The 12,250-nt window shown below is 40.6% G+C and overlaps 2 protein-coding genes across 2 annotated transcripts; both read left to right on the top strand.

Moving 5' to 3' along the window:
* Positions 1–918: 918 nt before the first annotated feature.
* galk1 (galactokinase 1) lies at positions 919–11,953 on the top strand. The gene is made up of 8 exons (XM_053341754.1): positions 919–1,232; positions 1,809–1,998; positions 2,145–2,264; positions 2,381–2,516; positions 2,610–2,791; positions 3,982–4,132; positions 4,247–4,409; positions 11,569–11,953. Exons 1-8 carry the CDS (start codon positions 1,068–1,070, stop codon positions 11,641–11,643), a joined length of 1,182 nt encoding a protein of 393 aa, XP_053197729.1. The 5' UTR covers positions 919–1,067; the 3' UTR covers positions 11,644–11,953.
* LOC128381716 (BTB/POZ domain-containing protein KCTD21-like) lies at positions 7,416–10,209 on the top strand. The gene is made up of 2 exons (XM_053341755.1): positions 7,416–7,854; positions 9,452–10,209. Exons 1-2 carry the CDS (start codon positions 7,441–7,443, stop codon positions 9,914–9,916), a joined length of 879 nt encoding a protein of 292 aa, XP_053197730.1. The 5' UTR covers positions 7,416–7,440; the 3' UTR covers positions 9,917–10,209.
* Positions 11,954–12,250: the final 297 nt, after the last annotated feature.

Genomic DNA, 12,250 nt, shown 5'->3' with positions numbered 1-12,250 from the left:
GCAGAGGTGTTTGAAGACAGCTACCACCAGGTGTCCCCATCACACTGCTTTTTCAACCACTGGCTATCACTGCATCAGCACATGCATGAGGACAGGTCAGAGGATTTACCCTCAAGAACTGTTTTATTATTGAGAAATAGATCAATAGAGCTGATGACCTGATTGACAGATATATGGAACACCTCTTCAGTGATGGACAAAGAACATACATCATTTACATCAGTGAAAGTACACCTGTGTAGAAAATACTTAATTACAAGTAAATTTAACCTGCCTACTTGACTTTTTTAGACCTCATATTTATGGAAAAAGTATGGACAATAGACCTCATTTAAGTGAAATTAGACCTCGATTTTGAGTTTTAAAAAAACGAGAAATTATGAATTATTGTAAACAAATTTTTGAAACCTTTTCAACTGGCACCCTGTAATCACACCGGTCGTCCTCCTGGGTCAAAATTGACCTGACGACAGCAGAAGGGTTAATGAACTCTGCTAACTACCCATCTGAGATATGACAAAACAACTAGGCTTAGACACTTTATTTGAAAACTAATTGTCAGATAAGTGTAGTGAAGTAAAAAGTACAATATTCTTTATTTTATTTTATTTTTTATTTTTTAATATTTTATACAGACACATGCACACACAAAAAGACAGTGCTAATCAAATTAACAAACCACAGTACATATAAAATAAAATAAAATAAAAAATAAAAAATAAAACAAACAAACAAACAAACAAAACAAAAAACTTCAGGTTATTTTGGGAAAAAAGTACAATATTCTTTCCCCTCTCAAATCTGTACTTACAGTAGTTGATGCCTCATTCACAAAAAAGTCGCTTGACATGTCATGTGATATCTCTCCACCAATCAGAGCGTCACAACAACCGCTGGCAACACCACCAGGAAGTAAAGAGCACCTGACATGTCAGAGGAAGCCTGCAACTTTCCTGCAGCTGTATTTTACTTTGTAGTTACTCACTTTTCAGAATTAATTGTGGCGCGAGCTGTTAGTGACATCATTTGTATTTAAACCAGAGTGTGGATACTGTCTCCAGGTCACAATGGCCAGCTCATTTCCAAGTGTGCAGCAGCTGGCTGCGGAGGCTCGCCGTGTGTACGGGCAGGTGTTCGGGGGAGACGCTCCTCAGGTGGCGGTGTGTGCTCCTGGAAGAGTCAACCTGATCGGGGAGCACACCGACTACAACCAGGGCTTCGTGCTGCCAATGGTAACATGTGACTGTACGCTGAGTGGCAGTCTAAGGCTGCTGTCAACTGAAGCTCAATGTTTGCCGCGCCAAATCTCCTTTAATAATAAGCTCATTTAATGTGTATTTGCTCATTGGTAGGCTTGCGTGTTTCACTGCATGAATCTGAGCCTCTTGACAATATTTTAGGAAGTCCCTCATTTATTCGGCATACAAGCAGTCAGCCCAGATACTATAAGTTAAGTGCAAAAATGCAACTTTTATGTCTAACTGGCCTGTTCTGTAATATTGCATCACCAATGCTGTCATTTGAAACGTTGTTATGTACTATGCTGTTTGGTGTGTCATATACATGCTGAATTTAACAAAGAACACAAGCCTAAAGTTTGCATAAAGATTCATCTTCTACATGTCAGTAATATGAATGACAATCATTAAGTTTCTCATTTTTTGAATGGAGTTTTGCTTCTCTGACAAAGAGGCAACGCTAACCACCCAGCTGTGTGTGTGTGTGTGTGTGTGTGTGTGTGTGTGTGTGTGTGTGTGTGTGTGTGTGTGTGTGTGTGTGTGTGTGTGTGTGTGTGTGTGTTGAACCAGGCGCTGCCTCTGGTGACTGTAGTTGTTGGGAGTCAAACCTCTGGCCAGGATGTTACCATAGTAACAGCAACGGAGGAAGCTGACGAGCCACGGAGGGTGGACTTCAGCCTGCCCAGTGATGGATCACTGCTGTCTCCAGGGTTACCCAGCTGGGCCAACTATGTGAAGGGCGTTATACAGCATTACAGGGGTAAACATAATGAGCACTGACTGTGCCCAGAGCTATACAATCATTACCTGGGATTTGTCTTAATCAGATGTTATTTTATACACCTGCCTTGGGTGGACAAAGGATATTTATTTCATGACTACTATCTGTATGTCTGTTTGTCTCAGCTCCTCCTGTCCCAGGATTCAGGGCTGTGATAGCCAGCAGTGTCCCCCTGGGAGGAGGTCTGTCCAGCTCTGCCTCTTTGGAGGTGGCTTTCTACACATTCCTGCAGCAACTCAAGCCAGGTCAGAGTCTGAGATGCAAATTATTTCTACACTCCTAATGGTTGACCTACAGTTATATGAGCCTGGGATTCTATGTGTTTTTTGACTCATTCTACAGCTTGTTTTTTCCCCCACAGATGACGGAGACAAGGTGTCCAAAGCAGTGGCGTGTCAGCAGGCAGAACACACACATGCTGGTGTACCCTGCGGCATCATGGATCAGTTTGTGTCTGTTCTCGGCAGGGAAGGGCACGCTTTGCTCATTGACTGCAGGTAGTGTAAACATCCAGTGAGAATAGGTGGACTGCTTCTGTCTCTACAAACTCCCTTAACTACAAATTTAGGTCCAACTGTGTGGTCCCTTAGGTCCCTGGAGGCCACCCCTGTCCCTCTGGCAGATCCAGGCCTGGTCATTCTCATCACCAACTCCAATGTGAAACACTCTCTGACCGGCAGTGAATACCCCATGAGACGCAGACAGTGTGAGGAGGCTGCCTCTATCTTGGGGAAAGCCAGTCTCAGAGATGCTACTATGAAGGACCTGGAGGGTGTGAAGTATATTTTGTATTGTCTTGTTCTGATCCATTCTGTCCCACTCATTCTTATCTTATTACACCTTGTCCTGACCCCTGACTCCTTATTCCCCCATGCTATCCTCTTATATTCCATTGCTGTAGTTCTGTCTTGTCTTATCTTATACAGCACTGTCTTCTACTGTGTCCTGTACTACTTGTTCTGTTCCACTTATCTATTATTATAAGTTCAGTATTTCAGGAAATACACTTATTTGCCTTTATGAGATTAAGACATTCATATGAATACCATTTCGTCATTCTGCATCCAAATTGAGCAACCTCAACATTTACAGGAACCATCGTAGCTGCTTGAAGTGCTACAGCTGACTAACTAAGCAGCTATGTAGCTTCCAAAAGTGGTGTATATTTACTTTTAAACTAGAACATCCCACGTTAATCTAGACGGGAATGTGTTGCAATCATCACCCTCTATGTCACCACAGTGGAGAATTAAAATCACCTCCGAGATATGATTTACCTGATGGAACAATTTATAATTTTGTCATTTGCAGATTAGGGTTAGGGTTAGCCCACTGATATAATGATAATATAATAGTATAATTCTTCTACAGTCTCCACTCAGGACGTACACAGTGAGGAATGGAGGACACTACTTGTTTAACCAGTGTGACATGAATAGTCTCTTAGCTGCTAATGTGAAGTGTGGAAATACTGAGGTCAAACAAATGATAATGGGAAGTCCATATATAGACATGATGATGTTGATAATTACTTTATTGTACAATAAGTGGATAACATCATTATTGTGACAGGCCCAATAATGCTAATAATAATAATAATAATAAACTTTATTTATAGAGCAAAAGTTCTTTATAGCATTAAAGTAAAAACTATGAATAATGACAAATAGCAACATAAAACCACACTAAACAGCCACAGTTGTGCATGAGCATATATAAAACAATAAGACAGGCTCAAGTCACAGTGGTTATAAACAAAATAAGTTTAAGCTGTACAATAAAAGTGATATAGTGTAATAGCAACATGATGAATTACGTTGGCTGTAGTTTGTACCTCAGAAGTGACAGTATTAAGGATTCTTAATTTGAGGACATGTGACATTCAATATACAGAGCAGCTCTATAGGCTGTAAGACATTTAATTTCATCTCATCATGCTCAATTCAAATAATTCCATTCCAGAAGCGAGGGAGCGACTGGATGACGTCACCTATCAAAGAGCTCGGCACGTGATCGAGGAGATAGACAGGACGGCCCGAGCTGCTGAAGCCCTGAAGAGAGGCGCCTACAAAGAGTTTGGCAAGCTAATGGTGGAGAGCCACAACTCCCTCAGGTAGTTCTAGCAGCTGAATGACATGTGTTTCAGGACACAGTGTTTACAGTGATGGTGCCCTGTGGTTATTTTACGATGGTGCTACACCCCCCCCCCCCTCCCTCCCTATGTCAGAGATTTATATGAGGTGAGCTGCAGGGAGCTGGATGAGCTGGTGTCTGCAGCCATGGAGGTGGAGGGCGTGTTTGGCAGCAGGATGACTGGTGGAGGATTCGGCGGATGCACTGTGACTTTGCTGCAAGCCCACGCCATCGACAGGACTACGCTACACATACAGGTAAAAACACACACTTGCATTAATGTGAACTCTACGTAGATTATCAGGAGTATCAACAATATACATATTCATACCTGTATGCTGTTGTTAGAGCTAAGCTGCTTTAAAACCTACCTTTATGCTTATATGCTGGAGTTGTTTAGCGTAGCTTAGCACAAACATTAGATACAAGGGGGAAAAGCTTCCAGTACCTGCAGTATACCCCTCCTACACCCTCATGCCCATTTAAAAAAAGGAAAGGAAAAGTGGAGCACAGATTTAATCTTAACACCCAGAAACATGCACACAGGGGTTTTCACTTGTTCTGGCTGGCTGCAGCTCTGTTCAGGTTGAATGTTTGCAGAGATTCACTGGAAATATAGTTCAGACTCAGATGAACTAGAATAGGAAAGGTGTAGTTTCAAGCACAGTTTAATGACTGAGAGGAGATCTAATGAGGCATAATAATGAATTAAAGGGGACATATTATGGCTTTTAAGATGTTCTGTTATTAAATACTGTTATGTAATATATCTACCGAATGTTAAACATGCTCAAACTTGCAAAACTTGAGGTAAATGTATGTAGGAATGCTCCCTGTAAGTCAAAACTCAGGGCTTCAACCGGCCCTAAACTCTTCCGTTTGTAAAGCTGACATTATGATGGACACGCCCATACATAGCCATCCATTCCGTAGCCTTGGTTGCTAAGGTGGTTGCTAAGGTTTTTCCATATGTTTTTCATATCCGCTTTCATATTTCAGATCAGATTTCAGCTCAAACATGTATGGACGCATTTGAAAAGTTGACATTTGGAGTAAAGAATGTTAGAATGAGTAAAAGAAGTGAAATCCTGCTGCTACGGTTTGTTTACATCGTGGCCCAAAGTTAGCTGAATTCCTGCTAACCAACCAGAACAGGAAGGGAGACTTTAAAGGCACAGGAGCTAAAACTGCCTGTTTCAGACAGAGGCTGAACTAAGGGGCTGTGTCACTTGTTGGTAAAAGTTTCAATAAGGAGCTTTTTAAACTGTAAATCATACAAAGAACTTTCAGTAGAACTCCAGAACATAAATATAGACCTAGAAATGTACATATGTCCCCTTTTAGTTTTTATTTATTTATATATTTTCACCTTCTTCATTGTTATTTTATTTATGTATTTTTATCTTTCTCTCACTAAATTTAACTGCTACATAAAGGCAAAAAAATCCCCAAAAACTACACTATAAGTTGAATGTGATAGGAGCGCTAATAATACTAGCAATAGCAGTAGGAAAGTCCCTTTTAAAGCCCCTGCCCTGGTGTGCATGGTGTTGGTTGAACTGCTGGGATTTACTGTAACACTGATATTTCCTGACATTCATGACATTAACACGTATAATTCACCCACCCCATATGATATGAATGAATCAGTATGATATGCAATGACTCATTAATGACAACCATCAAAAACAAATGTCATTCCAGTTTATTCCAACAAGATGAAAAATTTCCCTGCAATTGAATATAACACTATAGTACTTTTTTAACTATAGGTGATTTATAAATAGTTGAAATCAGGCTTAAATTTGTCTTTAAACTTGAACGTGCTAATAACAAGGCAAAAGTGATGAATTGACGGGACAGGAAGTCTAAACTGAAGGGGCCACATAAAGCCACAAAGCCACATCAATGGCATTCAGCTATGAAGCATGACTGTTTGCTTTCATAGGTCTTCATGGTAACAGCTTAGGACACAAAAGAAATCTGATTTAAAAAAATGTTCTTACTAATTGAGTCTAAAAGTAGTAGCAGATATACATCACTGAGGACTTTTAGGCCAGTTAGGACACATTTCTTTTCTCTTAAGATGCTCGATAAACACACATCTCCGACTGTGATGTTCTCCAGTGCTGTTAGACAGTCACATCTGCAAGTTTAGACCTACAATGATCATCCATCTTTTTTGGACATTATTTATTTTACCTCTCATGACTCCACATATTGCACCCGACAGTCACCAGATGTTTCTAATTTTAAGTTGAGAGCGTGTGCAGTTTTTTATGTAGATGCAGCATGAACACGCTATAGGTGTCTGCCACCCGAATTCACTCTCATTGTGTTTGCTGGCAGCTGAAATGATTTCTAACATCGAGGTTATGTATGTTGTTGTTGTTATTATTGTTGAACTATTCTCCTCCTGTAATATAATACAGCAGGTGCAGCTCCGTCCGTTCGAAATTTAACTTTTGCTGTTTTCGGATTTTTTTGTTTTGTTTGCAGGAAAGTCTTTGAATTCCGAAGGGTATTTGAATTGAAAAGTGTCTGAGGACATTGTTCATTTGTTCACAGGGGATAAAAAGAACTTTTCAGTGTTCTGGCTGTCACTTTAAGGGGGGGGCATTTCAGACAAATTGCCCAGTCCCCCGTGTCTTGCCCAGACAGCTCCAGTGTGTGTGTGTGTGTGTGTGTGTGTGTGTGTGTGTGAGTGAGAGATCAGGGGGTTTGAGCTGAGAATAAAAGCGAGCTTCGCGGAGACAGAGCCAGAAGTGTCCAGTTATTAGCATGCCGGTCTGGTCACTGTGGCCCTGCTGCCTTTCTGCTTTACCAGTCAATACTGTAGGCCTGCTGTTGACTGGCTGCACCGCTCACAATCCTACAGGAGAAACGTCAACAAAGATGTAAATTTAAACCCACGAACATCACGAGGGAGAAACACCTGCAATTTAAAAAAGGATGACATGTTTGCTTTGAAGCAACAGTGAGAGGGAAAAAGAGCTGCAGCCTTTTATAGGTTTGAAACAGCGCTTTTATAAATCTTAAGCTTTGGGAACAGACTTGGCAGATTTCCTCGCATCTCTCCTAACTAGGCCGTATCCTGGCTACTACTGTGGCTTGGTGACCGTCAAAAGGAAACAAGACTTTTCTTGGAAACAAAAGTAACACTTGAAACTTCCACATCCCTCAGTCCTCAGCATTGGTGACCAGTGTAGAAGGGATCTTTGTCCTCCCCAGACGACATCAGAGAAGGGGGTTTACAGGATCATAAAACCCACAGCTTTGCCTTCCAAGATGTTGAACCTCAACTCGCCAGATGATAACAGCAACAGGAACTCTCTCCAGGACCCAGTGTCACTGAATGTCGGTGGAGAAATTTACACGACAACCTTAGACACTCTAACGCGCTGCCGTGACTCGATGCTAGGTGCCATGTTCACCGGACAAATCCCCGTGCTCAGGGATAACCAGGGAAACGTTTTCATAGACCGTGATGGTAAAGTGTTCAGGTACATTCTGAACTACCTGCGCTCCAGCTCCCTGGACTTGCCTGAAGGCTTTTCTGAGCTCGCCCTGCTGCGGAGAGAGGCAGATTTCTTCCAGATACACCCCCTGCTGGAGGAGATCCATCGCTGCGAGGCGGCAGTACCACTCAGCTGTAGAGGAGGGCCACTCGGAGCCATGCTTATCCTAAACGTTGACTCCAAGGTATGTGTACTATGTTATGTTAGAGTAACATGTCAGTCTAAAAAGGAATGACATTTATATTTTAATTTAAGAATGGCTAGGCAATCCTAGCCTCAGATCATTAGTTTAGACAGACAGGCAGCTCCCTGGCAAACTGATTAAAAACTGGTACACAGGTAGAATTGAGTTTATACCTTGAGATACCAGAAAACCAGAAAATGTTATGTAATTTATAATGGGGTTATTAATTACATCTCCAGAAATTTTACTTGATCAAGATATATGTTGCTACAGAATTATGCAAAAATACACATAAAATAATGTATCCATATCACCCATCATAAGTTATTTCTAAGACTTTTTTTTTGTGTCAATTTTAACTAGGGACTGCATACTAACAAGTCATTCATTCAAATTAATTCTTAATTGTGAAACATGTTGTCAAATTAAGGTGTTCCGTTTTTCATTTGCTTCTGTTTCGATTAGTATTTACATTACAGTTCTCCATCAATTATGTGATGAAGAACTTTACATACAGTTAGTTAAATTTGTCCAATGACCCAACATTCATTAACTGGGGAAAGGTGTACTGCTAATGTCAGTTTGCATAGTTGATTAACTAGTCAGCTGCAGCCCATTCACAGCATGTGCAAATGTCACCTTGGTTCAGATTAGATGCTGCTGTGATTTTACTGGTCAGTACCACTGCTAACAACACATGTATGTACAGTATGTATGTTATGTGCCTGGTAAACTGCACATTCTTAGACTGTCTCTCCATTGCAATGCTGAAGCTCATCTTGCCAGCAGCTGTCAGTCACACTGACACACCCAACCAGAGGCTGAGAGACAAAAGAAACATTGTCCCCCCAAAGCCTTATTAAGATACATTTTATAGTAAAAATAATCACTCACATTATTTTTGACTATGAAGGGACTTGGTTGGACTTGATTCATTCATTCACAGTAGTTTGAATTTTGAAAACAAGTGATCGCCAAGGAGAGGTATGTAGGCTTTGAACTAAGCTAAATGGACAGTTTACTTGATTTCAGGTGTTTGGGCTTGTGAATAAGACTGGATTACCAAAATGGGAAAGCAGACCCAGGGTCCCCAGAACCTGAAGGAGCCTTAAAATCAGTGTTACAATTTAATTGTACATTTGTTAAAGAATTTGAACCACTTACAATATCAGCTAAGGTGGGCTTTGCAGTATTGGGCATTTTGTGGCACTGTCCTGTAGAGAGGTACATATGGTGCATATTCCTAAATAAAGTGGTTGGAACCAACAACAGTTTTCAGTGTAGGGGCAGGTTAATCTGGCCAACCTCATGGGACTGACAAGAACTCAACATGAAATTAAATTTCAATCTGATTCAACACAAAAGAAAACCTGAATATCAGCCTGGTTTCACTGGAGAGATTGTCCTGTTGGTAGATTCAGAAGTTCTAAAAATACTGGCCTTAACAAACCTTTTTGAGCTAATGTTTTATGTATAAACAGAATTTGTGCAGAGCTTGTATGTGTGCATCTGTTTTACACATTCAGAAACATGGAAAGACCGGTTCTTTGTTTGTGTCCACAATGTGTAGTCAGCATATTCTATCCTCTCATTCTAGGTCCGCGTCCTCCACTTTAACTTGCGGCATGGGCCAGAAAACTACGAGCTCCGTACATGCTCCGTACGAGCCTTCACAGTCGACCTCTTTTGTACTTGGAGAGCCTTCCTGGCTCTGCTCTGTGAGCGCTTCTCCTACAGGTCATCCCAGGGTCACAGTAGCCCTCATCCATGCAACTCCAGGCAGAACAGGCTCAAGTTGGAATGGGTGCCAAGACCTGATGAACTCCCGCAGGACCAATACGACAAGCAGCGCTACAGAGGACTGACTGTCTTTAACGCTGACGTCACGCAGTCAGATGACATCATGAATGTGCACCAAAACCAATGTGAAATCACCGACATGCAGGGTTTTGTGGAAGAGCTGCTGAAGGTGTCTCTGGCTGAAGGATTCAAGGTTGATCTGGTGACTCCGGACCCAGCTGAAATCCTTAACTGCACCTCACTTCGGCTCGTCAAGTGCTGAACTTACTGAAAGCACCAGAACACACAGTAAAACTACTGATGTTTGTCTCTAGCCACAACTGTAACCCATCACCCCTAGGACTTAAACTGTTTAAACAAATCTTCTATGAGTTAGAGTTCAGGTTAACTTTGTAATATGGACATCACAGGGATACAGGTCATTAAAAGGCTTTTTTCTTGGGACCCATGTGTGTTTTCTTAGTAAAAATAATACATTGTCTTAGATAATAGATGATTTTGACTGACCCCTCACACTGTGAAAATATTATGGTATATGTAACATTGAATGTAACCTTTAGACATTAAATCTTAAAACACTGCTGGCTTTGTTGATCTGTCAAAGTGATTTTGACAGATAGGTGAAGCTTTTTGCTAATCAAGCATAGGTGACTCAAACATAATACATTACATATATGGTGTAATGCTTTAGCAGAACTACTGGAGAACAACTGTGACTTTTAAATGATTTCTTCATGGTATAGGAATATTCTCTGAAGCTTATGCAGCTTGCCTCCATATATGTCATTTTTGAGTGAGCCATCATTTCCCAGAGTGCAAAGTTAGCATGACACATGAGCCACATTCATAGGAAATAAGGCAGGCTGAAAAAAAACAGAAGTATCCTTTAACTGTTGTGTACTGTAGCAAAGAGAACTAACTGTGAACGTTAGCTTAGTTAGATATGACCTATTGTAAAAGGTTTAGAACTGCAAGTCATTTGCTAGATTGGTTTGACTGGGGACAAAAATGACTGAGCCTTTCTTTAACTTGATTAAAGGGCAGGTTCACAATTTTTCGAACGTGTCTTAAAACATTAGTTCCTCCTGTACATACTGACTATTAAAATATCTTCTTCAAATGTGCTTTGAATGGAAGTGATGGAGGACTAAATCCACAGTGTGTCCACACAGTCATTTCAAAGTAGATTTTATTGTTCATTTTGGCTCCTGAATGTTGATTAAGGACAGAATTGAAAGATTGTGAACCTGTCCATCAGTGTTGGCTTCACTTTCAATCTCCATCTGTCTTTATGACCTGAGAAAGACAAAGACAGAAACGTTCCATCACAGTTCTTGTGGTCTATATGTGGTTTCTCTGTAGCTACTCTGTAGATACTTATCTTGCAACTTTAAATCCAGCTTTACTCGGCTATACTTGGCTAATGACTGATGTTGGTTCTCTTTTGCCAAACATGGAAAAAAAACACATACCTACACATTCAAACAGTTTATATCACAGAGTTTCATCATTAATTAAACTGACTGTATTTCCTTGTGGGAGGGTTTCATCCGTTCGCCCTTTCAGTGACACAGAGGTGAGCTAATGGACTGAGTGTTTAATTTTAGCTTGCGGGAAGTAGTAGTAAAGGAAGTTTGGAGGAGGAAAAGATGTACCATGGCCGATCAGGATAAGTGTCTGATTGCGAAAACAAAGCCAGCGGTTCTTTTCCTCTCGCTCCCTTTTTGAACTTCCTTCCTCAAGTTGCGAGAGATGTGAAGAGCATGAACTGGCTTTGGGGGGGGGGGGGGTTTGCTTTTGTAACAGTCAAGTTTAGTGTTTTAGTTTCAGGTTCATAATTGGCTGACATTTACTGCTGTTTGATGCACTCATTGTCTGGCTGTGTGTGTGTGTTTGTTTTTTCTTCCTCGATAGGAACGATACAGCGGAACCCCAACTTTCTATGTCACGACTCCTTCAGAGGGAGCTCGGGCCCTCGGCCTGTCCTAACCTGTGTCTGTCAACACATTGCTGCAGTATGAACACAAACACATGCATTCCTTTTCATAGGCTTTACTCATTTTGATTCTTGTGTTTAAAATTCAAACGATATGCTGTGATGCAGACTGGATCTGGCTGAAAATCATTGTTACTGTTGGAAAAGTGCCTTCAATAAAACATTGCTTTCTGTTTAACATTTTTATTATTTGATTTGCTTCATGATCTGGATTACATGTAGCAACTGTTTTGTATAATTATGACTTACACAACTGTAAATATACAAGTTAGAATCATATTGCCTCTGATTTTTTATTGAATAAAGTGTGTTTAGAAGATGTAAAAAAAAAAGTCATTATTTTCTTTGAATCTGCATAAATTCACATCTTTTAATATCCATTATCCAATATCTTTGTAACGTGGAAGATGTCCTTTGTAGTGATGAACACACAGATAATTGTCATACAACTCTGCAGCTCTACACAGTTTTTTTTGCCTGTTTTGAGCTAATTATTTATTTTTTACTGTGCATTTACTTCATTCTCACTGCTCTCACCAACTGCAGCAACAGGCAACTATTAAGAGACCAAAATAGAGTTCACACATATCTGTGTGAATA

This window comes from Scomber japonicus, chromosome 20, assembly GCF_027409825.1.
Source record: "Scomber japonicus isolate fScoJap1 chromosome 20, fScoJap1.pri, whole genome shotgun sequence".
In the NCBI taxonomy this organism is placed as follows: Eukaryota; Metazoa; Chordata; class Actinopteri; order Scombriformes; family Scombridae; genus Scomber; species Scomber japonicus.
Note: the sequence above shows the minus strand (reverse complement) of the source record. Positions and strands in the feature narration are given on the sequence as shown.